Genomic DNA, 26,398 nt, shown 5'->3' on the forward strand with positions numbered 1-26,398 from the left:
CCTCTTACCGAGATGAGGTCCCGACGCCGGTGCATTTGTCTACCCGTTTGATTACAGCAAAACTTGTCAGTAACGAAGGAATGCGAGAGGACGAGTTAGTTTTAGCAATAACTAATAGCAAGGATGAGAATAAGGAAAGAGTTTTTTCATTGACAAACGAGAGTTGAAGAGGCTGATTTCGACTGGATTGTTTGTCGTCTAGTTTCACTGTAGAGAAATCAGTTGAACCTGAATCTATGACTATGACACTTACCAAAACTCTGTCATTATCTAAAAGACGGATGTCCGTGTTATTGTTCTACGGACTGTGGCTGTACCTGAACGCTTTTAAATCGGTAAGTTAATAAAAAATATTTACATGAGTAATTGTATTCGCTGTTTAAATGTATTAGCGTAGGCATATTCCAGGGGCGATTCTAGGATCAGACCTTTAGGGGTGCTCAGCCCCCAATGAGAATGTGACATGGATACAGCCTTGCAAAAGTGTTAAACCCCCTGCTCATAAATCAATAATTTCACTGGATAACAATTCATACATGTATTTATTACTATGCAAAATATTGAATGAATGAAAAAACTAAGAAATTCCCTTTCTTCATGAACTACCAGCATCAAATGAAACGTGTCGACAATAAATAAACATTGTTTTAGCACGTTAGAGCACTGAAAAATATTTAAGATAACAATAATAATTCATAATCATTCAAATGTGTTAAATTGTTATTATTATTTTGAGGGGTGCTGAGATGAAATTTAGGTGTACTTGAACACCCCTAAAAAGTGTCTCAAATCGCCACTGGCATATTCAAAGAGACCCCCATTCTTGCTTTCCTTCACTTATTTTTTCTCTCACAAACACTTAATCCGATTAATGGATACAGTTCCATATTCTGTCGTCGTCGTCATCTGCCGCTTGTCCGGGGATCGGGTCGCGGGGGCAGCGACCTAAGCAGGGAGGCCCAGACTTCCCTCCCCCCGGCCATTTCCGCCAGCTCTTCCTGGGGGACCCCAAGGCGTTCCCAGGCCAGCTGAGAGACATAGTCCCTCCAGCGTGTCCTGGGTCTTCCCCGGGGCCTCTTCCCAGTGGGACGTGCCCGGAACACCTCACCAGGGAGGCGTCCAGGAGGCATCCTAATCAGATGCCCGAGCCACCTCAGCTGGCTCCTCTCGACGCGGAGGAGCAGCGGTTCTACTCTGAGCCCCTCCCGGATGACCGAGCTTCTCACCCTATCTCTAAGGGAGAGCCCGGACACCCTACGGAGAAAGCTCATTTCGGCCGCTTGTATTCGCGATCTCGTTCTTTCGGTCACTACCCATAGTTCGTGACCATAGGTGAGGGTAGGAACGTAGATCGACTGGTAAATAGAGAGCTTCGCCTTTCGACTCAGCTCCTTCTTCACCACGACGGACCGATGCAGAGCCCGCATCACTGCGGACGCCGCACCGATCCGCCTGTCGACCTCGCGCTCCATTCTTCCCTCACTCGTGAACAAGACCCCGAGATACTTGAACTCCTCCGCTTGGTTCAGGATCTCCTCCCCGACCCGGAGATGGCACTCCACCCTTTTCCGGTCGATTACCATGGCCTCAGATTTGGAGGTGCTGATTCGCATCCCAGCCGCTTCACATTCGGTTGCGAACCGCTCCAGTGAGAGCTGAAGGTCACGGCCCGATGAAGCCAACAGGACCACATCATCCGCAAAAAGCAGCGACCCGATCCTGAGGTCACCAAACCGGACCCCCTCAACACCCTGGCTGCGCCTAGAAATTCTGTCCATATAGGTAATGAACAGAATCGGTGACATAGGGCAGCCCTGGCGGAGTCCAACCCTCACCGGAAACAAGTTCGACTTACTACCGGCAATGCGGACCAAACTCTGGCACCGGTCGTACAGGGACCGGACAGCCCCGATCAGGAAATCCGGTACCCCGTACTCTCGGAGCACCCCCCACATGAGCCCCCGAGGGACACGGTCGAACGCCTTTTCCAAATCCACAAAACATGTGTAGACTGGTTGGGCGAACTCCCATGTACCCTCCAGGACTCCGCGGAGGGTATAAAGCTGGTCCACTGTTCCACGGCCAGGACGAAAACCACATTGCTCCTCCTGAATCCGAGGTTCGACAATCCGACGGACCCTCCTCTCCAGGACCCCTGAATAGACTTTCCCAGGGAGGCTGAGGAGTGTGATCCCCCTAAAGTTGGAGCACACCCTCCGGTCCCCCTTTTTAAAGAGGGGAACCACCACCCCGGTCTGCCAGTCCAGAGGCACTGTCCCCGATGTCCACGCGATGTTGCAGAGTCGTGTCAACCAAGACAGCCCTACAACATCCAGAGCCTTAAGGAACTCCGGGCGGACCTCATCCACCCCAGGGGCCCTGCCACCGCGGAGCTTTTCAACCACCTCGGCGACCTCAGCCCCAGAGATAGAAGGGCCCCCCCCGATGTCCCCAGACTCTGCCTCCACGTCGGAAAGCGTGTTGGTGGAATTAAGGAGGTCTTCGAAGTATTCCTTCCACCGATCCAGGACGTCCCCCGTCGAGGTCAGCAGCGCACCATCCCCACCGTATACAGTGTTGACAGAGCACTGCTTCCCCCTCCTGAGCCGCCGGATGGTGGTCCAGAACCTTTTTGAAGCCGTTCGGAAGTCATTCTCCATGGCCTCGCCGAACTCCTCCCATGCCCGGGTTTTTGCCTCCGCGACCGCCAAAGCCGCGTTCCGCTTGGCCTGCCGGTACACATCAGCTGCCTCTGGAGTCCTACCAGCCAATAAAGTCCGATAGGCCTCCTTCTTCAGCTTGACGGCATCCCTCACCTCCGGAGTCCACCACCGGGTCCGAGGGTTACCGCCGCGACATGCACCGACCGCCCTGCGGCCGCAGCTCCGGTCAGCCGCTTCAACAATGGAGGCCCGGAACATGGCCCATTCGGACTCAATGTCCCCGGCCCCCCCCGAGACATGATCGAAGCTCTCCCGGATGTGGGAGTTGAAGCTCCTTCTGACAGAGGGTTCCGCCAGACGTTCCCAGCAGACCCTCACATTACGTTTGGGCCTGCCAGGCCTGACCGGCGTCCTCCCCCACCATCGAAGCCAACTCACCACCAGGTGGTGATCAGTTGACAGCTCCGCCCCTCTCCTCACCCGAGTGTCCAAGACATGCGGCCCCAAGTCCGATGACACGACTACAAAGTCGATCATCGAACTGAGACCTCGGGTGTCCTGGTGCCAGGTGCACATATGGACACCCTTATGCTTGAACATGGTGTTCGTTATGGACAAACCGTGTCTAGCACAGAAGTCCAACAACAAAACACCACTCGGGTTCAGATCGGGGGGGCCGTTCCTCCCAATCACGCCCCTCCAGGTCTCACTGTCATTGCCCACATGAGCATTGAAGTCCCCCAGGAGGACGAGGGAATCCCCAGGAGGAGCGCTTTCCAGCACCCCCCCCAGAGACTCCAAAAAGGGTGGGTACTCTGAGCTGCCGTTTGGTGCATAAGCACAAACGACAGTGAGGACCCGTCCCCCCACCCGAAGGCGGAGGGAGGCTACCCTCTCGTCCACCGGGGTGAACCCCAATGTACAGGCGCCGAACCGAGGGGAAACCAGTATTCCCACCCCAGCTCGACGCCTCTCACCAAGGGCAACTCCAGAGTGGAAGAGAGTCCAGCCCCTCTCAAGGAGACTGGTTCCGGAGCCCACGCTGTGCGTCGAGGCGAGGCCGACTATATCTAGCCGGAAACTCTCTACCTCGCGCACCAGCTCAGGCTCCTTTCCCGCCAGCGAGGTGACGTTCCACGTCCCTAAAGCTAACTTTTGCAGCCGAGGATCGGACCGCCAAGGCCCCCGCCTTCGGCCGCCGCCCGTCTCACACTGCACCCGACCCCCATGACCCCTCCTGCGGATGGTGAGCCCACTGGAAGAGGGTCCCACGTTGTCTCTTCGGGCTGTGCCCGACCGGGCCCCATGGGAAAAGGCCCGGCCACCAGGCGCTCGCCATCGAGCCCCACCCCCGGGCCTGGCTCCAGGGGGGGGCCCCGGTGACCCGCTTCCGGGCAGGGGCAACTGAGAACCATTGTTGTATTTCTTCATGGTTGGTTTTTTGAGCCACTCTTTGTCTGGTCTTTCACCTGGAACCTGTTTGCCTTGGGTGACCCTACCAGGGGCATGAAGCCCCCGACAACATAGCTTCCAGGATCACTAGGACACGCAAACCCCTCCACCGCGGTAAGGTGGTGACTCAAGGAGAGGATCCATATTCTGTATTTCAAGATAATTAGCTCACTCGCGTGCACTTGCTCCGCGATAATCTTTTAGACTGCAGTCAAACATTCAAAAGGTGTCAAAACCTGGAGAATAGCCCACCAGTACATTAAGTGAGTAGACTAATCAATCTCGGAACATCGCCCGTAAAACCGCACCTTGAATTGGCCTTTGGCATGGATGTGGGTAGGTTGTAGAGAAGGTGAGAACATCCCCAGCTTCCCTCGTGACTCTATTAGTACAGTGATATTGTGGACAGTCTTCTTAACTACCCTCTGCACAGCCATGGCTCTATAAAACTATTGCCAAAGGGAAAAGCATTCATGTTCATCTTCCTATGAAATAAGAATGAAATATTTGAAATATTCAAAACCTTTGAAACAGTTCTACTAGGCCATTGAAGAAGGGAATTCATGGAAAGATGGAAAATCATGTGCTATATTTTTCTTTCATACAAAAAATAACGTTTACAACGTAAACGTAAGTTATGCACGTAATGTATGCAAAAAATACTTTTCCTTGTTATTTTTGTTGATGTGAGGAACATGAGCTGTCATGGCTGCATGTCAGTCTGTTATTAAAACTCACACCTCATTAGTGGTCCAGTCCCATTGTAGGCTAATATATAAAACTCCAGACAACCAACTCCAAACATGGAGGAGTAGTACCCCCCTTAATATTCTCCTAAATCTCTTGCATGTTTCAAACAAAGTCCTGAGAGAAAATCCCAATTAGCTAAATATATGCCATCCACGTCTTAATGAACAATAAGACAGCTGGATTCATACGTTGTGTTGGAGTCGTAGTCTATACTTATTTCCGACTGCTCTGAGCCAAAGCTAGCCTTCACCGAAATGCTAATGATCCTATACCTTCATTTATTAGCGGTTTCCCTGAGGGTGCTATCTATAGTCTTACGGATCAGGACTCTCTCTCTCCTTTCCTCTGTCTCTCCTCTTCTCTTCTTCCTCTCCGTCATTCATCCCTTTCATTCCCTCTAAGCAAGGCCGTAATCATAATACATATTGGGGGGGACACATCCCCCCCCCAATATTCAAATCTGGTCAAAATATCCCCCCCAATATATTGATATGAAAATATAAATGTGCTACGCTAGGACAGGCAACCACGCAAGCTGTCCGAAATTATCATAAAATATGTCATTCGTCCCCCCCAATGTTGATTCCATGGCTACAGCCTTGCCTCTAAGTATAAATAGTTTGGATTTTTTGGCATGGGCATGTGCTTTCAGTCACCAGTGAATATCTGTGGTGAAGAAATGCTAATGGTGCCACCCTATTTCCACAGTAACCTGTCTGTTGCATGTTAAACAGCACAACCTCTGCAAGAACATTTCCAGCAACGGAGCAGGTGTATCGAGAGATTGACCACGACGGATTGAACTCATTACAGTCTGGATCACAGCGTTGTATAACCAAACCAGACTCGCGTATACACGGTGCCTCATAAACAGCTTTACGGCGACTGCCTCGTGGGACTCAGGGTGTCCATAGGCCTCGTTACCATTAGCAACGGTGGTCGTCACACCTGGGCCCTGTCGAGTCCAAAACACCTTGTGGTTTCAATCCCATTGAACGTCCAGAGATATGTGTGATTAGAGTGAGCAAGATGGGGAGGCTGGCTTTGGGCTGTTGGTGCCCTATGATAATGATGTGGTGAGGGCCGCTATTAGATTACCATGTAATTGGATGCTCGTAGCCAAAGCCATTTCCTGTGTGTAGAGGGCTAGTCTCGGATAAATGATCGCTAACCATCAAAGTGTTGTCCATAACGAGTCCATAAGTGTGCCTATAGGAGCATTGGGTAATGGGATTAAACTACAAACACACAAACAGACCCCCCAACACACACACACATACAGACGCACACCCACAACCACATACACACGTTTAGACTTTCCTCTTTATTGTAGATAAAGCTACAGTCTGAAGCAGATTGACCCATAAAGGGGACATCAATTGACTGTGCTTGGCTGCATGTGTCATATTGCATCTGTATTTGAATAATATGTCAGGTCACCCTTCTCTATCTTGTTGCATTAATGCCAAAGAATGTGCTGGCCCATTTGTTAATACAGGACATCAAATTACAAAGAGACTCGAGGCCACACATTTATGGCCATCGTGTGTCATTTTGTTTGACACATGTCTTTTTCATTAAAAATCCCTGTCTGGCGACTCGTTTGGCACCATGGATTTAGTCGGTAATCCTCAAATCAGAGAAGAGGATGAGGTAAAGTATTCACGCAAGCCATGGAGAGGAGGAAAGTTATTCTGTTGAGCGCTTTCTCGTTCACTCTCTCTCTCCCTCCTCCAACTCTTCTTTCTATCACTCCCTCCCCTCTCCTCTTCCTCTCTCGCGCTCTCCCTTGAACCCTTCTCTCTCTCTCTTTCTCCCACCGCCACTCATCTTCTTTTCTCTGTCGCTCTCTCTCTCGCTCCCTCTCCCTCCCTCTACCTCTCCACCCCCCGCTCTCTAAGCCTCCCTCTGCCACGCATTTCCCTCAATCTCTCGCTCTCCTTCCTCCCATCTTTTCTCCCTCTCTCGCTCTCCCCCTCGACCCCTCTTCTCTGCCTCTCTGTCCTTTTCCTCTCCGCACCCTCTGCGACACAGGGTAGTTCATTCCGAGTGGATGAAGGATTTAGAAGGTGCATTCTCGGCATGCATCTGTCAGAGTTAGGGAACCTATCATGAAACTCACTGCTGGGTGAAGTGCAGGGCAACGCTGGATTTGTCTTTTTCTCTCTCTAGTCTTTTGGCAACCGAAAAGCTGGGCTCATGGTAATAACCGACTCTTGTTTCCTCCAGCAGTATACTCCCACACATGGTTATTGTTCCTCACGCCTAAAGCTGCCTTCTCAGCCTAGATTCCCCAGCGCTTGTACGGATAGCACAACACGATACCCTCAACACGCACGCTAACGCACGCGCGCGCACGCGAGCTGGCACACACACACCTGGATTGAACGGCGTGCTGACAGATGCAGAGCAGCGAGCGATGGGTTGCGAAGGGCCATCCGTTTGGTTGTCCAATCAGCGTGAGGGTGTCCTCTGCTTGGACCGGTCTGCCCCCAGCAGCACAGCCCGTAGGGGTCGAAGGTCACGTTCACCTGCAGCGTCACCATCTGCCGGGGACGCGGGGCGTCCGCTGATGATGTCACACGCCAGCAGGATCAAATGCACCTCGTTGGCACTCGAACGTTAATTGCCGTGAACGTGTCTCACACGTTCATGTTTTCACGGACGCGTGCATGCACACGCGCTCACACACAAGCACACACACACCTTTTCTCACGCACTCTCTCAGACACTCTGCCTCGCACATGCTCAATTACACGTCGACACGCGTCGATAGTTAGCAATCCCCCTTTTTTTTCGATTTGACATTTGGCTCAATTTACTCCTGAGGTGAAGGGTCACGTCCCTTCTCTACTTCCCCTCAATGCAGATGTGGGGAGTGACTAGGGTTAGCTCTAACCCTAACCATAAGTCAACCATGGGAATCTCTTGAAGTGCTAATTGGCACGAGCAGCAAGACACGCCTACTGTCTTGAAATCCGTTTTTTTTTTTGGGAGGACCGTTTTCTTCCGCTTATCTATTCTGTCGTTGTTTTTCCGGTCTCCCTTTTTTACCCTCTCGATTCCACATGTCTCGCACACGGCGAGAGGCGACAGAGCCTGAACGGGGGGGGGGGGGGGAACGACGTCAGATGTTTTTGAACCAAAAAAAAGAAACGCCGGTTCGGTTGCTCGTTGGGGTCCATGGGCGAGGCTCCCATCGCCGCGGTGGCTGGCTGCTGTCAAGCGATGCTTTCTGGATGTCCCGGTCCAATGAGCTCGCTCGCTCGCTGTCCGTCTGTCTGTCAACCACTGTCTCCATCAGTGTTTGGTGAGGGGGGGGGGATTTGTGTGTGTGTGCGGGGGGGGGGGGGGGGGGGGGGGGGGCGATGCAGTGACAGATGCCGTGACAGACGTCAACGCACAAATAAAAAAGAGAGAGCGGTAGGGATGAGGTTCCCAAAAAAGGGTGCCGGGGGGGGGGGGGGGGGGTTGGGGGTGGAGAGGTGAGTGGGTTGTTGCGTGGGGGGGAGGGAGGGCGGGCTAGCGGCCGATGGGAGTCCTTCCCAGCCGCGTGGCGAGTCCGATGGCGCTCGGACCGACGCGGCGTCGAAAGACCTCCGGACGAGACGCTCCGACGCTCTCCGGCGTGCCGCGTCCGTGGCATCGGCGACTGACGTCCCTGTTCTTTGCCCCCCCCCCGCCCCCCAACCCCCCCTCCCCCCCGCAGGCAGATGCCATCCACCCCGACTGTGCCTCGGTGGCTCATCACATGCAGGCTCAGGAAGCCTGCCTGAAGACTCGCAGACGGGAGAGCCGCAACCGATCCACCGCGACAGGTCAGTGTGCACCATATATCTCTCGTCTAATAGACGACATTATCCACACGGGGAACTCACGACATCTTTGGGATTTTCGCCCAGGACCCAGTACGGTGCTTTCGATTGCCCAGGGGCCGAGTCATCGATTGCGGAGATGAAGAACGTCCGTGCCCTTCGTCAGTGTTTGATTCAAACTGTGGGGAGCTTATTCAGCCCCCTCTCCAGGTGACTGGGATCTAGGCCAGAGGAACCATGGGACATTAGCAGGTGTAATCAGGTGTGGTCGTTTTCGCCAAGCCTTTATCCAAGCCTGAGAATGACCGTTCATTTGAATCAGGTGTGCTGGAGCAGGGAAACATCTAAAACATGCAGGACTGAGGCTCTCGAGGACCAGGGTTGGCCACCCCTGCACTAGGGGATAGCGTGGTGGTGGTGGTGGTGGTGGTGGGGGGTGATGAGAGGGTGGAGATAGTGGCGCTAGGGGATAGCGTGGGGATGGTGGATGTTAATAAGGGTCAGCCACACTGAGCTCCCGTCTGGCCGCCCCAACGCCTAATTACCGGTCAGCTAATGCGAGGGAGAAGACGAGGAGCTGAACGACGCTGACTTCTGTGGAAAGCATGAAAGGATCACAAGGTCAGAGAGAGGACAGGACGGACGGCGGGAAAGACGGAAATAATTGAGTGACGCCGGGGCGGGAATGTGAACGGCAGGGGCGTCGCCAGCCATGTTTGACCGTGGCTGCAGCCCCGAACCTTTCGAGTGTGGTCCCGAATGTCATTTTGATCTCTCCATCCAATCTATATGTCTTTTTTAAACCATGTGTGCGATGTGGGAGTTTTCGTGACATGCGCTAACAATCTGTCAAAAGAAATGTAGTGTCTTCAGCTCTAACTAGCTAAAGGAAAGGGCGTGGCTCTGGTGGTTCCCGCTGAGTGACAGTCAGTGACAGTGGGAAGAGAGTCATGGGAGAAATGGCAGAACATTCGCTAAACGAACTGGATATTTTTCAATTTTTCCAAGGGAGGAGTAAAGATAAGAATCTAGGTTATAAAGAAACTTGCCTGTTGATTTATGATATAATTGGATTTGGCACATACATTCACGATAACAATGAATGTCTATATTACACAAAGCTCCAAAAACTGTACATCTACTCTCAAAATGTGCAAAAACTATTTGCTTGCACGTGGTGCGTGCTCACATTCTATGATTATATCTCTAGCTGAGGTCAAATTAAACACAATCTAGTTAAGGTCCGATATTAGGTTTGGGCTAAGCCCCGAATGTTAACAATGCCTGGCAATGCCCCTGGTGAATGGCAGTGAATAGTCTTCTTTGGGGACAGTTATCAATAAACGGACTTGCTTCAGGTCGTTGTCAGGTGAATGGTGTCATTTGGTGTGTGTACATACACACTGTGTGTTCAAGGTAACGTTCCTTCACAAAGCACATCTGAAAACAAGAAATCTTGCAACCATAGTGCTGTACAATACAAGAAAAACACATATTTACATCAGAATTAAATCGAAAAGGATCAAACAAATCAAACATTGTAAAATGTTCAAATCAAAAACCCCGTACATCTCAGACAACATCATAGGCTAAAGAGAAAAGATGTGTATTTCATCTAGATTTCAATATGGCCAAATGGTCTGGGTGCAAGGTCGTATTTCACCCTTCTCGTTGCCATTTTTAAGGTACATTGCCTACCCTGACCCTCCTGCCCTGTTCCCATTCAACACGGTCACTGTCATTTATGGCATGACCAAAAAGAACTGCAAGGTAGGCCGACTGGTTGCACTCACAAATGTAGCAGGTAAATGAAAGAACGCAGTCGAAAACGCGAGTGTGCGTGCCCGCAGCATGCGAGTGTGTCCCCGCGCTCGTGTGTCTCAACATGTCCCCAAAGTTACCTTTTTTATCGCGGTGTGCAGTTCAACTCCCCCAGGCCCCAGCTCTCTTCTCAGTCTCGCTCCGACGCCATCCATCACCACGACAGCATCGCGGGGATGGAACAGAAAGCAAGGGAGTTGGCTTATCTGGAGGAGGAAAGAGTGAGCGACAAATAAACGAAAACACCCGGGATTGCCAAGCCATCTAAACATGTTGAGTTTCCTTTATTAAGGCAGCCAGATGGATCCGTCTAATAAATGTCGTTCATGACTTCAAAGACCATTCGAAGAACAGGTCGACAGAGGTCGCTTTCACCGAATGAAGGATTCAAAGGTAAATACGTCATGTTTAAACAAACATCGTGCCAACAAACATCAGTTCGGCAAATGCGTGAGACATGACATGAAAGCCCAGTGTTCATCTGATACAGAATGGGTTTCTGTTACGAAAATGGATGAAAAATAACCACTGATTATGCCCTGTGTCTTGTTCTGTCTTCTCCTCTCGCTCTTTCTTTTTGTTCTTTCTCTCTTATGTCACCTCTCCATCTCCCAGAGAGCCACAACGACGCAGTAACCGCAATCACGTATCGAATCACGTCTCCCATTGAAGGATCTTGTCCCTCGCATCCAAACGACGCCCAGCACTTTGCGCAATATCGTAAACAGCGTTAGGAACAAGGGTTGTCAGCGTAGAAGCAACGGAAGACAGAGGCGGCGTTAGGTTGTGAACTGTACCCCCCTTAGCCTGGGGGGGGGGTTTGAAACTTGAGAAGAGAAAGGACTAATAATTCAGGGCCCTTGGCAAACCAGATCATGTCTATACTGCAACAATATAAACCATGTATTTCCAATAACACTGCTCCTTTAGTGGACTATAAACCTCTATAAATGTCAGATGATGGATTTTCGTTTCTTTTTTTGTATTTACTGGATGGACTGCCGCGACGCACAAAAGACCAGGAGAAAAGATTCTGACCGGAAAACAGGCATACTTGACTCCATTTCCTCACCTCTAGCCATTTCAGACCGCAGGTTTTTCCAGCGCTTAAAGAACACAGTATAAATCAGAAGATAGTAGAGTCTCCGGTGAACCTTTTAGTGTCCCCCCATAATAGCCTTCTCCGAGGTAAGATAGGAAGATAGCTCGAGCTTTTATCGGAAAGCTTGCAAACGTTGGTCGGGCACAACTTACGGTGCACGTCGTGCGTCCGTAAGTGCGCACGTGCGTGCCCGCGTGGATGGTTGGGGTTCGTCATTGTACGCTCACATGGTTAGGCATAAAGAAGGAGTCATAGGTTCCGCTATCCTAATGGAGATAACCCCTCCTGAAATAGAATGTTCATGAATACAACACACAAAGTCTCTGTTTCGGATAACGTGAGGAGGAGGGCACTTGGGCCAGGCGATTAGGCTACTTAGTGCACCTGCGGATGGAGAAAGGGAAAGAATCCCTCCATTCATCCATCACTCCGGCTTCATTCTCTGACAGAGAGCAAGACTCGAGTTAATAACTACCTAATGAGGTTGATTACTAAGGCCACCGGCTACACCTCTCAGCCTTCACACTCACCACAACGGGAAGAATTTCGTGTTCGTGTTGTGCAGACGTAAACAAATATATGAGTGGTCGTTCATTAGCCGGAATGCTGTTAGCGCCCTCAACTCAACCGCCCGGTGCTAAAAACAGCCATACTGTCCATACACGTCACGGTAGATATGATATTAACGACACGGCCAATATATATATCACCTGAAAACTTAGTTTGACCAGGGAGAGAGGACGACGCCAGCGTGATTTGGCAACCTCCAAACTGAATTCCCGGTATCAGCCAAAAGCGATTTTGATTATGAATGAGAAGTCGTCTGACTCAGTGCCTGTTTTAAGTGATGCTGGTCTGAAGGTCTTTGATGTTGCAGGCGTTCCGGCGGGGGAGAGAACAAGAGAGAAAGAGACAGAGGCAGACAGAGAGAAAGGAAGAGAGAGAGAGATCGAGAGAGATGGCCCTCTCATTACCACTGGAAGAACATATCAGAGACGCCGTGTGGGGGACACAGAGGAGGACTTCAAACGTCACTAAATCAAACGCTCCTCTCCCCTCACTTGAGGGAACCCCCTAGAACAATTCTGTTTTTCTTGACGGGATGAGAACTCATACGCGAGGGGTAGAAGTTTACTAGAAATCCAGACATTTAGGCCGACTGAATCGGTTTTAAGAATGGAATGGAAGGAGAGCATAAAGTTTGAAGAGAGAGAGAGAGAGAGAGAGAGAGAGAGAGAGAGAGAGAGAGAGAGAGAGAGAGGATGAGTCACAGGGATTGACATCCAAGGGTTCATTAGCATTTGGAATAGATTGTCTCGTCTCTAAGACCTTGGTCTTATCTCAGGAGTGCCTCTGCCTACTCAATCAGAATTAGACGCAAGTCCCAAATTGAACAAACCTTCTTTCATTAGCTTTCAACAGAGTCAAATACATTTTCTATTTGTCTCTCTGTTTCACTCTGCCTTCCTTCCTTCACCTTTCTCCAGGTGAACAAATCAAAGGTGGTTTGTGGTGACAGTATGTGTGTGTGTGACATGTGTGTGAGGTGTAAGTGTGTGGGGAGTGATTCAGCACGTGCCTGCCTTTGCATGTATGTGAAAAGGGCCCGAGATGCAATTTTGTGCGTAAATGATGCGTGTGGAACCACACATTCTGTGTGGGTATGTTTGCGCACAGGTTATAAGCGTGTCCAACAATGAGAAATAATTAGCTTACCAGAATGGCCAGAGAGAAGAAAGGGAGCTTTGGATCTTCTGTTGAAACGCCACCCTTGAGCTCTCATTAACATCCCGCCGATGAGAGAGAGAGAAAGAGAGATAGGGTGAAACGGGGGGAAAAAGAGATAGAACTAGAGAGAGTGAGGGAACGAGAGAGAGCATGAGAGAGATAGGGACAGAGGGAGGGAGGGAGAGAGAGAGGGGGGAGAAAGAGATAGAACTAAAGAGAGTGAGGGAACGAGAGAGAGCATGAGAGAGATAGGGACAGAGGGAGGGAGAGAGAGAGGGGGGAGAAAGAGATAGAACTAGAGAGAGTGAGGGAACGAGAGAGAGCATGAGAGAGATAGGGACAGAGGGAGGGAGAGAGAGAGAGGGGGGAGAAAGAGATAGAATTAGAGAGAGTGAGGGAACGAGAGAGCGCATGAGAGAGATAGGGACAGAGGGAGGGAGAGAGAGAGAGGGGGGAGAAAGAGATAGAATTAGAGAGAGTGAGGGAACGAGAGAGAGCATGAGAGAGATAGGGACAGAGGGAGGGAGAGAGAGAGGGGGGAGAAAGAGATAGAACCAGAGAGAGTGAGGGAACGAGAGAGAGCATGAGAGAGATAGGGACAGAGGGAGGGAGAGAGAGAGGGGGGAGAAAGAGATAGAACTAGAGAGGGGGATGGAGAGCGAGGAAAAATGGATAGAGAGAGGAAGGATAGAGAGAGAGCGCGTGTGAGAGAGAGAGAGGGAGTATACTAAGATAATACTCGCTTTGTGGACGTGCTATCTATCACTTCAACTCATCTCACAATTCACTTCAACACACAATTGACCTTCTCCTTGCCTGCCCTCTTGCCAAACGGCCTCCCTCACCCCTGCGATGACACAACCCCCATGACACAACCCCGAAGAAGGCATTTATGTTTTTAACACCCGCATTTAGCGTTAGCCGTGTATGGGCGCTTTCTTCATTTGACATTCCAAAAGGATTCCTGCCAGTTATCCATCCATCCACACTCTTCAGGATCATATCTTATTTTTACCAATGGGGACTCCTGACATTAATCGTCTTTCAGGGGTTGATGAAGATTGGATTTACATTTTCAATTACCTCCCAAGTCAACCCCTTTTCTTTTTTTTACAGGCTACCACTGGTGTTCTCAAACAGCCAAGAAAGGGATTATTAGTCTTCATCTTAAACATTGTCCTTCAGCTGAACCCTATTATGACATATAGCTTTATAAAGTTCACAACAGACTCATGTGTAGAGGTATAAATCAGTTTTCTGCCGGTCCGCTGAAGGGAAGTGACATGCCACCCTAACATCCTGTCTTCCTGTGTCCGTCAGGCTGCCGGACGGAGTGGGATGATATTCGCTGCTGGTACCGTGCCGAGGTGGGCCAGGTCGTTAGCGTCTCCTGCGCTAACGTGTCCCAGCTCTTTGCCAACAACCAAGGTAACGCCCGTCTAACCTTTGACCATGTGACCTCTATAAAAATACCAGGATGTCGCTGAAGCATCACAGTCAGCCATGTTTCGGTTTCATCGTTGCTAGGGAAGCCGGTGACACATGATTAGCAATAAAAGAGCTCAGCACTGGCTGTGCAGTTGTGTTCCTACGGAGAGAAGTTTGTTTGTTTGAACTTTGACCGTGGTTGCCGTTGGCCTTTCAAAGCGCAGCCAATGAGATAACAGCTGTAGGGTATGTGATGTAGCCGACAGGGCAGAACACTAATAACAATAATAGAATACTAACACTCAATGTTTCAGAGTTCAACAAACTGTACGAGAAAGAGAGTCAGGGAGTCAGGTGGCTGAGCGGTTAGGGAATCGGGCTAGTAATCTGAAGGTTGCCAGTTCGATTCCCGGCTGTGCCAAATAATGTTGTGTCCTTGGGCAAAGGCACTTCACCCGACTTGCCTCGGGGGGAATGTCCCTGTAGTTACTGTGTCGCTCTGGATAAGAGCGTCTGCTAAATGTAATGTAAATGAAGAGAAACACATGGCAAAACCTCATCAGTCAGATGGGGTGTTTGGACCTGAACAAAGAATTTCCAGGACCTTCCTTCTTTTGAATAAAACTGAAATGCCTCGTACACATAACATTTACATTTAGTCATTTAGCAGACGCTCTTATCCAGAGCGACTTACAGTAAGTACAGGGACATTCTCCCCGAGGCAAGTAGGGTGAAGTGCCTTGCCCAAGGACACAACGTAATTTTGCACGGCGGGGAATCGATCCGGCAACCTTCGGATTACTAGCCCGATTCCCTCACCGCTCAGCCACCTGACTCCGTCGACGTGCGAAGTTCTTCACACCCTGTGGTTAGCGTTCGCGTTGTCGAAAAACACGTGAACAGCTACCTTGCGCACATGGCGCGTACCTCTACGTCGCCCCCGCCCCGAGTGTCTGCTCCTTGCCTTGCACCTTACCTCGCGGTGAACGGAGACCACATTTCTTATCACGACTCCAAAGTTTGGGTTTACTCCCATCGTCGAATCTTGAGACATCCATCTTTGGAGTTTACAATTCGTCTGAGTGGCCAAGGTTATATTTAGCCTGACTGAGGATGTGTGTTATGGTCGGTTTGTGACAGTGTTTTGAATGAAGAACTGGGCCCATGGTGGATCTTAAGGATTCCTCCACTGTGAGATAAAGCTCTGCTTCTCCAGGCTGTGTATACATGACCCCACACCCGCCCAGCTGGCCCGCCCAGCCAAGACAAATAAACAGCCACAGACTCTCATGCCTCATAAAATGGTTGATGTTAGGTAAAGAGTAGCCGTTGTAAATGCGCGAATTACTGTGTAAACGGGTAACATTTGTGCACATACAGACACGTCCGTGTGTGCGTGCAATGCCGCTTGTACAAGGACCGGTAACTTGGGTCCGCTCTGTGTATCTCCTTGGAGTCCGAAACAAACCCCATATATATATCCATATATATATACGGAGACAGCTTTATGATGTGCATGTGGAGGATTTTTGTTTGTGTGTGTGTGTGTGTGTTAAGGCAAGGGTCCTGTGTGTGTGTGTGTCGGGGGGGGAGGTTAAAGTTCTTATTTTTCTCAGTGAATGTGGGACTGCTCAATAACAGGTGAGAAAAAAAAGAAATTGATGAAAAGAGAGGGCGAGAGAGAGAGAGAGAAAGAGAGAGAGAGAGAGCGAGAGAGAAAGAGAGAAAGAGAGCAAGAGAGAGAGAGAGAGAGAGAGAGAGAGAAAGAAAGAGGGACCTAAAGGGAGAAACCCTCCATGAAGCTCTTGCTGAGGAGAGAGCGCGAGTGAGACGGAGACAGGCACAGAGAGAGCCCTCATCAAAGCCCGCCGTGTAACTTGAGCTCGGGCTTCAGCGTGTGGAGGTGTGGGGTGAGGGAGGGAAGGGGGGGAGGGAGGGGGCCTCGGAGAGCGTGGGGGAGGAGGGGGTGTTATGGTTAGTCCTTCACAACCTCTTAACTCCGTTCGGCGTAGGTGCCTTGTTCTCCTCCCTCCCCTCTCCCCAGGCTTCCTCCCCCTCAGACTCCCCTCTGGGTGAGGCGTCCACGAGGTCGGTGGATCCCGCTCCAGCGAGAGGCCGAGAAAGAAAACACGCAACGAAAAAATGAGGAAATAATGGGGAAATCAAAGGGTTCGCCGGGAGAGTCAAGAGTGTGAGGAAGGAGTGTTAGCGCTGCTCGTTAGCCACATTGGTTCGGCGTTGTTCTGTCTCTGGGGTCTTAGCCCTAGCCCTGGCCTGCTCTTGGCTAGCTCGCTCAGCCAGCGAAATCACCCGCCCCCTGACAATGTCTGCAGGGCTCCAAGCTACGCTAAGCACGCCACAATATGCTAAAGCTAAAACATGGAGGCGAATTCCGACAGGCTGAGTTTTCAGTCAAACCGCCCACAACTCAATCCCCCACACTCTGCCACGGCAGTCTTGCGGAAAAAAAACGGGCAAATGTATGTCCATCAACCATCCATCATTTTATAGGCCAATGTAGAGTTCACTACGAGTTCAATGTCCTCCCGCCACACAATCTCATCCGTTTTACTTTTCTCTTGGACTCTCTCTCGTATGCATTCGCACTCACACAGTTTAATACAGTAAGCACAAGGACATTCCCCCGGAGGCAAGTAGGGTGAAGTGCCTTGCCCAAAACGTAATCTGGCCCGGGAATCGAACTGGCGACCTTCAGATTACCAGCCCTAATTCCCTACCGCTCAGCCACCTGACTCCCTAAATTAATTTGGTGACCTTCGATACTATCTTGTTTGCAGTACAACTTGTGGGAGTGTGTCCAGTCTAACTAACTTTCGACCATGCAGGGAGAAAGTTCCAACCTCCAACATTCATTCATATTCATCATATCACTCCGGCCGTTGGTCCTTGAGACATGTGTGGAGTCAGATGGCTGAGCGGTGAGGGAGTCGGGCTAGTAATCAGAAGGTTGCCAGATCGATTCCCCGCCGTGCCAAATGACGTTGTGTCCTTGGGCAAGGCACTTCACCCTACTTGCCTCGGGGGGAATGTCCCTGTACTTACTGTAAGTCGCTCTGGATAAGAGCGTCTGCTAAATGACTAAATGTAAATGTAATGTAATGAGACATCCAGCAGAGCTCTGAACGAAGTGGTGTGGGCAAGTTACTGTTCTGTTACAAACGGTTATAAAGCTTCCGTGTAAACACGTGTGCACACGAACAGGATGTCATAGCGTGTAGCTTTTCGATTCATGGCCGACAGCTGGAAGGCTGTGTGTTCAGTATGTGTGTGTGTGTGTGTGTGGGTGGGTGTAAATGTGTGTGCGCATTGTGAAACAATGAGAACAAGACCATTTGTGTGTGTGTGTGTGTGTGGGTGTTTTACGATGTGTGTTATCCGTCATCTTTCCTCTAGACGATGAGGGAGAGGCGCATCTCCATATCCCCCCCCCCCCGCTCCCCCCCCCCCCCATGTTATTAGGAAGCAGATGGAATTATGGTCCGTCCCATTAAATCCTAATGAACGGAGCAGGAGGGATATATCTCCAGTGACCGACACTCCTCGTCCATCATAGCATCAGCATATGTCACCGTGTGTGTGTGTGTGTGCGCTTGCCTGTGTGTATGTGTGTGTGTGTTGTGTCTCTTCGACTCACTTCATCCATCACGGCGATGGCCCAGTTGTGTCCGTGAATTTCACCCGCCACAGAAAATGGACGGTTGTCCACAACGGACAGAAAACCTCTCCCACGTTGGACACGCCCCCGTGACGTGGGATTGGTCGCAGGTGACCTCACCCGACGTTTCCAGGGTCCAGCGGTTCGAAACAGCGACGGTCTTACTGGATGGGCTATCTCCGGGTGTTGTCCGGGAGTCTAGATGGGTCAGCCGAGACAAACCTCCAAGTCATTCTGACCCTCACTGACCCGTAGCTGCTCTGCATATTCATATCTGTCAAAACACGCCAGTCTTGAATTGTGTTGGGAGCGCAACCCTGTTGGTGTTTTGTGCCTCTTGAACGCACATCCGAAAACACACACACACGCACAAGCAGTTTTGTTTTTGTTGCTTTTTTAGATTGCTTGGACTACTTTGTAATATGGTTCTCCTGCCATCTGGACATAGTGGGATCATTAGGCCCAGCTTAGGACTGTGTGCATTCCTGTCCTCTTCCTTCCGTGATTTCTACATCCTGTCATCTGTCTTTTTTTTTTTATCAGTGACGCGGATATATGTTTTTAGTGCGTGTGTGTGCAAGCGAGTGCCATAATGTTGAAATATGATTTTACAATGTGTGTACTATATGTACGTTGACTTTGGCCTTGGAGTCTGATTGGCTGCCGTGTCTCCCAGGTCGCATCTACAGGAACTGTACAAAGGACGGCTGGACAGACCTGTACCCCTCGTACGAGGAGGCTTGCGAGTTTGCCGAGGATGCGGAGACGGAGACTGAGGTAGATGCTCCAAAATCTCCCTTCGCTGTGACTCACCCGCTCACCCGGAATGACTCGCAGCCTTTGATGTACGACTTATGTAAACTGCTTTCTGTCTCCCTGTACTGCTTTTTTTTTTAAGGCTCCATCTGTCTTTTTGTCTCTGTGCCAGCCTGTCTCACTGCCAGGCTGTCTGTCTCCCTGTTAGTCTGCTTGTCTCGCAGTTAGTTTGCCTGTCTCACTGTCGATCTGCCCATCTCACAGTTAGTCTGCCTGTCTCACTGAGGCTGCATTGCTCCTTTGCTGAACCTGAGAGTGGATCCGATTTTTGGGGATGAACACAGCCAAGCGGCATTCGTGTCACAGCCAGCATCTTTCCAAGCGGATGTCGAGTGTTCCTCGCACGTGAGAGTCGTGGCTCTGGCTGCAGGGCGGGCCCCTGGACCCACTAGTCAGGCTGGATGTGAAGCTTTAGTCTGAGACGGAGTCCGAAACGGGGAGGTTTGCAGGAAAGACAGATAAAGAGATGAGCTGTGTACAGTCGATCGTTACAGTGTGCAGACCCTAGGATGTCCGTCTTCTATCCAGTCGGCCCCTTTTCTCCGGCTTATTTTCCAACGGCCCCCTTTTTTGTCTTTATCTGTTTATCCTCGTCCCCGTTCTCTTCTGCTCTCCTTCCTCACGGCTGAGCAGCGGTGCTTACACTGAGACACACACATTCAATTCCACTCTCCCACACACTGAAGACCAGACACGTGTGCACGCACGCACAAACACACACACACATACAGTACATACACACTTACTTCCCCGCCAAGCCAGGGGCAAAGAGCTGGAGCATGCCCTCCATGTGATCGTGCTCATTAAGAACAGTCTCTCTCCCCAGACAGAAATAAAACAGTCTTTTTTTCCTGTCTGGAGAAATGAATTAGCTGCTTGCACCGCTTTTTGCATAATTCGAATTTGTGTCGAGCCAAACAGCATCAAGGGCCAGGTTGGAGGAGGAGATGAGCTTCTCCACTTTCCCAGAAAGTGAGATTGACGAAAGCCTTCCGGATTGTTCTTTTTTTTTCTTCTCCAGACAACGTACTTCTCGACCTTCCAACAGGTGTACACGGCGGGCTACGCCACCTCCCTCATCACCCTCATCAGTGCCATCTTTGTTTTCACCGTGTTCAGGTAAGCCGGCTGTCCAAACGTAGGTGAGAAATACAGTAGAACCTGAAGGCGCACGAGGAGACAGGAAATGCACTCCCCCTTTCAACAGGAAGTTCCACTGCACCAGGAATTACATCCACATCAACCTGTTCTCCTCCTTTATCCTGAGAGCCAGCGCGGTCTTCGTCAAAGACGGGGTGCTGTTCGCTGACGAGAACCTAGACCACTGCTTCATGTCCACGGTGAGTGCAGCACGGTGGAAGAGGGACACTTCTCCATCGCCCTCCATCCCTCACCATCGCACATGCGACTTTTCCATGACAGCAGAAGCCCCCGAGTTGCGAATTGACACGGCGTCCCTCTCAACCCCTAAAGGGTCAAATTTGGTCACGTCGTGGCCCTTAGATTGTCGTCAGGCCGTTAGAGGGCGGACGCGTCGTCTCTAAGGGGCAGGCGGGACAACGAGCTAGGGCCGGCTCCAGCCGCTCGCGTCAAACTCGAGAATCCCAAGAGCAACTGTGGGAAGGAGGCGAGCCCCTCTCTCACGGGCGGATTGCTCGTCCGATAGAATAATAGGATGCCGTGCTTCAAAATGAACCCCCTGCCTCCTCTCCGCACCCCCCCCCCCCCTACTATCCCCCCACCCTTGTTCCCACTCCGTGCTTCTGGCAAGACTTGGGGATCAGCAGATGAACGGCGGCCCATTACGGGGGCGATGTGAGAGACAGATTTAGAGGAGGGCTGTGCTTGTGTGTGTGTATGTGTGTGTGTGTGTGTGTGTATGTGCGTGTGGTTCTCGGTCTCTCGTTCACCTTGGGACAGCGGGGGCTAGATTTGGAAAGTGAATCCACCTGTGAATCCACGCTGGGACCCGGCTGAGGGATTAGAGAAATAGAAACCTCAAAACGTGTGAGGATAGGAGATAGTGTGGATCGTGACCTAGGGGGTGGAGGTCAAGGCCTAGGTGGGGTTGGGTGGGTGGGGGTGGGGGGTGGTCTCTCTGTAGATAGGCGCGGACCCTCATCTTTAGTGGCTTTGAAATCGCCGCCCTGATATCGACTCCAGTCTGAACGGACCTCTTTCCCACAAGGGGGTCCATATTGACAGTGACCTCGCTTCGAGACGAATTAGAACACGCACACACACGAGCCCCCACAAAAAACGCTCGCACATTAACCGACTGGACTCACACACACAGACACACACATGCGCGTCATTGAGCAGAGGTTTTCCCGATATAGTATCGATCCACTTTACGGTGCTTATGATCAGTTTCCCCGGCACCATCCGGCTATCACAGACCTCCCAGAGTCGCTCGACGCTGACAGCACAGGCCAATCGGAGTACGCGAGAAACGTTGTCTGAGACGCCGACATGTTACTACAAAGGCCAAATGTCGATGCTTTCTTCCCGTAGACTTCCTGCAAGTCGGCGGTGGCCTTCTTCCAGTTTAGCATCCTGGCTAACTACTTCTGGCTCCTGGTGGAAGGCATGTACCTCCAGACCTTGCTGGCCCTCACCTTCGTCTCCCAGAAGAAGTATTTCTGGTGGTACACTCTCATCGGCTGGGGTAGGTGTCTCTCGCTCTCTCTCTGTATCAGTCCCGGTCGGTGTCTCTCTCTCTCTTTCTGTCCCTGTCTCTCCGTCTCTGTCGCACTCTCTGTGTTTGGGATTGGTATATATCTGTCTCTCTCTCTCCATCTCCGTCTCTCTATCGGTCTCTTTGTGCGTCTGTTTCTGTCTTTCTTTTCCTGTGTCTCTCGTTATTTCTGTATCTTTTTTTCTCGCTCTATGCTTCACGCCTGTCGTCTATGTCGCAGGTCTCCCAGCTCTTATACTGATGGTGTGGGTCCTGACGCGCAACTTTTACGACAACCGAGGGTGAGGATGAATCTTGCCCAAGCAGATGTGATAGATGCGATCGAAAAAAACACACACTTTTAAGGGGACAATGTGGATGATGACGGGATGATGTGTGGATGATGTTGCTCTGCCTCTACGTAGATGTTGGGATGACACGGATGTGGCCTTTATCTGGTGGATCATCAAAGGACCCATTACTGCATCACTACTGGTGAGACTACAAAAACAAATGCAACTACAAATCCCATCACAACGTAGGCTGTTTGGCCCGTCACTTTATTGGATGGTATGGAATGTGTGTCATTCAGAGGCGAAAAGACAGTACTTAGGGTGCGAGCTCAGCCTAACCACGTCCCCACCTGTCCAGGTCAATTTCATAATCTTCATCAACGTGATTCGAATTTTGGTCCAAAAGCTCAAATCTCCCGGTGTTGGAGGGAACGACACCAGTCATTTCATGTAAGTCTCCGAGAAACATCCTTCCATAATTACATTTATGAAGTACACACACACACACACTCACACACATTGACACCCCCTCCCACATACACTCACAGATATATTCTTATCTCCGCTCTGTGCGTGTGTCCATTCAGGAGACTGGCCAAATCCACTCTTTTCCTGATCCCTCTGTTTGGGATGCACTACATGGTGTTTGCCTTCCTACCGGAGAACACGGGAGAGGAGGCCCGTATCTTCATAGAACTGGGCCTCGGCTCCTTCCAGGTGTGTGCGCGCGCGTGTGTGCGAGCGCCTCGAAACGCGAGCGAGGAGAGTTGTATTTATTTTCACGAGGACATTTACCGCCGCAAGTGTTGTGTTTAATAAATGGTCATCTCCCTCAGGGCTTCGTTGTGGCTCTGCTGTACTGTTTCCTCAACGGAGAAGTAAGCAGGGAAGAGTTATACGCCGTGGAGACAAAGTCAGAGATACATTTTAAGTCATAAACATATATGATATTTCCTCACCGGGTCGTATACGTCTTGGTGACAGTAGTGTGTGTGTGTGTGTGTGTGCGCGCGTGTGTGTGTGTCAAGGTTCAAGCAGAGCTGAAGAAGAGGCTGTGGAAGTGGCAGACTCAGGGCTACCTGAGCTACAGCAAGCGGCGTCGCACCCTGTTCACCGAGAGCAGCACCGTCACCCAGATCTCCGTCCTGGAGAAGTCCAGCCCCAAGGGGCCCCCCAACACGGACACCCTGGTCAACAACACCATGTCCTCGGTCTGAAAGGAGGCAACAACAACAACAAAAACCCGCCTCTCTCTCCTCTTCATCTACCTCTCCTCCTCCTCACCCGCAGCGTCTTTCTCCTCTTCCCCCTCCTCCTGCTCACCCTAACCCTGCCTCTCTCTCTCCTCTTCATCTACCTCTCCTCCTCCTCGCCCGCAGCGTTTTTTTTGTTCCTCTTCCCCCTCCTCCTGCTCAACCCTAACCCTTCTCTCTCTCCCCTTTTATCGCTCTGCTCGGCCCTTTTACCGAACGGATTGAACCCTGTGGTGGCCAGATCTCAGATATTTCTCTGAATGTGCAAAGAACGAGGGGCAAGTTTGGTTTCTTTGCTGAAGTGAAGGGTCGCTGGATGAGTTAGCAAAGGGGTCTGTCTCTAGCTCTATGTTGTGTGCCTGTTAACTAGTTTATACATTTTATTTGATGATCAAATATATATATATATATATTGTTGATTGGTTTCTAGATTGATCTGTGTATTGCTATAGTTAAAGATAATGTTGTTCGTGAATGCTTCAGGTTACCGTAAAGCAGCGGAATCATTGCTTTCTTACGGTCCAGTGTCACAAGGACACATACAGGACATGTCCACCAGGGTAATTTGAATGAACGTGTTGTGCTTGAGTTTCTGCTACAACTGACAGACTTTGGGAGGCGGGCAGTGTGGCTAATGGTCAGGCTAGCATGGAGAAAGGCCCATGAATGAACGAGGAATCCCATGCCTGTTACATTTGTGGCAGTGCAGGTGTAGGTGAGATGAGGCCGTCTGAACAGGTCCAGATGGAAGGAACCATCCAGAAGGCCTTCTCACAAGGGAACAGTGTTCACAGTGAGACAGGGCTACCGTAGGGACCCAATGAGACCTGTGACACCATTCAAACACTGCCAGGGACCTTAGTTTGCAGAAAAAGCAGAACACCATTTAGTATCCTCCTCATCAACCAAACTGTACAGTACCGCTTTAACCTTACCGATTTCCACTACATGCAAGATGTTGCACAGTGCATTAGCGCACATCTGGAGCACTAGACTGTAAAACATGTTTTATTTCAGATTTTGAGGTTTTCTGTTTGAAGTTGTTTATCTTACTGTAGTGCTGTTGTAAATAGACATGAATGAGTTGTGAGGTGTGAGTGTGCTTGGACAATTTGTAATCCTTGCTTCAAAACATTTTGCAAGGCAGGTTAACCTGCTCTAGGATTGAGTTTGAAGTCGGTATTTTTGTATCGCAAAGGTATGTGTAAACTGCTGAAAGAAACATTACAAATGGGAAATAAGTGGTAATCAAGTTATATCATAATTTAAATAAATCAATATTTTATATATATCAACTGAAAGAACACTTTTAAAAAGAAGACGTGTGTCACTATTAGGTACTGTATACAGGATAGTGTAGGAAACAAGTGTTGTGTCAATTGATTTGTTACATTAACTATTTGTAAAAGAACAACCTTCGAATTGAATGTTTAATTTGTCATGAATGACAATATCTATTAGACAAAAACACAAAAGCTAAATTTGTTATTTTATAAAGGGATACAAAGATATTGTAAGCAGTAAAGCTACTGAAAATTGGCTAGACATATTAAATCCAGTAGGATTATTCCTAGTTATTGGAGGATTTTGTGTCTGATTTGAAAGCAACATCTGGCCACCAGATACATGCTAATGAGACTGGATATGATTGGCTTCAGCAATGTTGCCAAAGCTCTGTTGAATGACTAACCAATCCCTATCTTCACTCACTCCTTATTATGTGTGAACCTTGTAGAACAATACAGCCAGTCCACCCCCCAAACAATACAGGGTCTGTGCTTAGATACAAGCTTTGATTTACTTGTATTATATGTATTTTCAGTGGTCAGTGTATGAATGTTTAGGCCCTGGGTGATTTGTTGGTGTGTATAAGTTTTGAAAGTTGAAAGGGCGAGGTTTAGTGGCCGTGCAAGAAGAACTTCATGATGCTCGCACTGTCTGAGGCAAGCATCACATCTGCAGACATTGAAGGGTCACTAATGGATTGAGGTAATTGGTAGTTTTCTGACTGGATTAGGCAGTACTCCGGATTAAGTGATCAGAGAACTGTATTTGTAGTTGGGTCACTGCGGACTCATGTTTTGAAAGACGGCCATGGAATTGGACTCCTTCAGATATCTACATACAGTACCTTTGTAAACGATATAGTATTATTTCATAGATGTAAGCAGTGATCTGAAAACCCGAAAGCAAACGACCAGCAGTGCCTTCACTGTGCATCTGGGTTTATTTGATCACCACTCTCTAAAAGGCAATGCCTTTTGTTCAAAGTCATGAATTAAATTGTATAAATAATCTGAATTTGTACAGTATATATCTTATATATTAATACGCTGTATAGGACCACATGATTTTCCTCTGTACATTGTAGCTGTGGATTCCTATGACAATGACATTGTTCAGAAGGAGCTGCACACAGCTTTGCATTGACTGTATGATTGTAAACTGACAACGCGATCAATTGAGAACATTTGACTTGAGACGCATAATTCAAGAGCTCAAGGGGTGGAGCTGTTGCTGTTTGTAAACAGTATTTATTTTGGCCCTCTGTAACAGTGCAATTTTCCATTCCCAGGTTTCTGACGACTACACGACTGAAAGTTTCTGAGTGATGTCATTTCTTTGTGGGAGAGGGAGAGTGGGCCGCACATTGAAACAAACACAATGGCACAAATCACCCAAGCAAAATCCATGAGTCCAAAACATTTAATAATTTGATAATTCAATAAATGTACAAAACTCTTCTAATATGTACACCAAAACAAGACAATGAAAAAAAAAAAGAAAAAAACAATTACGTTTACAAACACATAGTAGCAGGCAACGCTCAAAAACAAGCAAGATACCATAAGTCCTTAGTTACATTCATACATCAGTGAAAAGACTGTTGACTCCATCTGGAGCACTCCACATCTGCCTGGACC

General features: G+C 49.6%; 1 protein-coding gene across 2 annotated transcripts; it reads left to right on the forward strand.

Moving 5' to 3' along the window:
* Positions 1–23,499, forward strand: ghrhrb (growth hormone releasing hormone receptor b). Of its 2 annotated transcripts, none has more exons than XM_047049664.1 (13): positions 1–335; positions 8,575–8,683; positions 14,652–14,759; positions 19,112–19,212; positions 20,273–20,370; positions 20,459–20,591; positions 21,766–21,919; positions 22,170–22,230; positions 22,354–22,423; positions 22,580–22,671; positions 22,809–22,938; positions 23,058–23,099; positions 23,250–23,499. In XM_047049664.1, the coding sequence occupies exons 1-13, from the start codon at positions 237–239 to the stop codon at positions 23,436–23,438; spliced, it is 1,386 nt and encodes a 461-aa protein (XP_046905620.1). In that variant the 5' UTR covers positions 1–236; the 3' UTR covers positions 23,439–23,499. The 2 variants fall into 2 exon arrangements, with proteins under 2 accessions (XP_046905620.1, XP_046905621.1); XM_047049665.1 differs by having other exon boundaries at positions 23,058–23,134; positions 23,250–23,347.
* Positions 23,500–26,398: the final 2,899 nt, after the last annotated feature.

This window comes from Hypomesus transpacificus, chromosome 26 (assembly GCF_021917145.1).
Source record: "Hypomesus transpacificus isolate Combined female chromosome 26, fHypTra1, whole genome shotgun sequence".
Taxonomy (NCBI): Eukaryota; Metazoa; Chordata; class Actinopteri; order Osmeriformes; family Osmeridae; genus Hypomesus; species Hypomesus transpacificus.

Excerpts from the sequence above, each read along its gene's own strand:
- ghrhrb (XM_047049664.1), top strand. The coding sequence starts at position 237 with ATGACTATGACACTTACCAAAACTCTGTCATTATCTAAAAGACGGATG. Across the intron at positions 20,371-20,458 it reads TTTGTTTTCACCGTGTTCAG|GAAGTTCCACTGCACCAGGA; the intron begins GTAAGCCGGCTG and ends CCCTTTCAACAG. Across the intron at positions 22,231-22,353 it reads AACTTTTACGACAACCGAGG|ATGTTGGGATGACACGGATG; the intron begins GTGAGGATGAAT and ends GCCTCTACGTAG.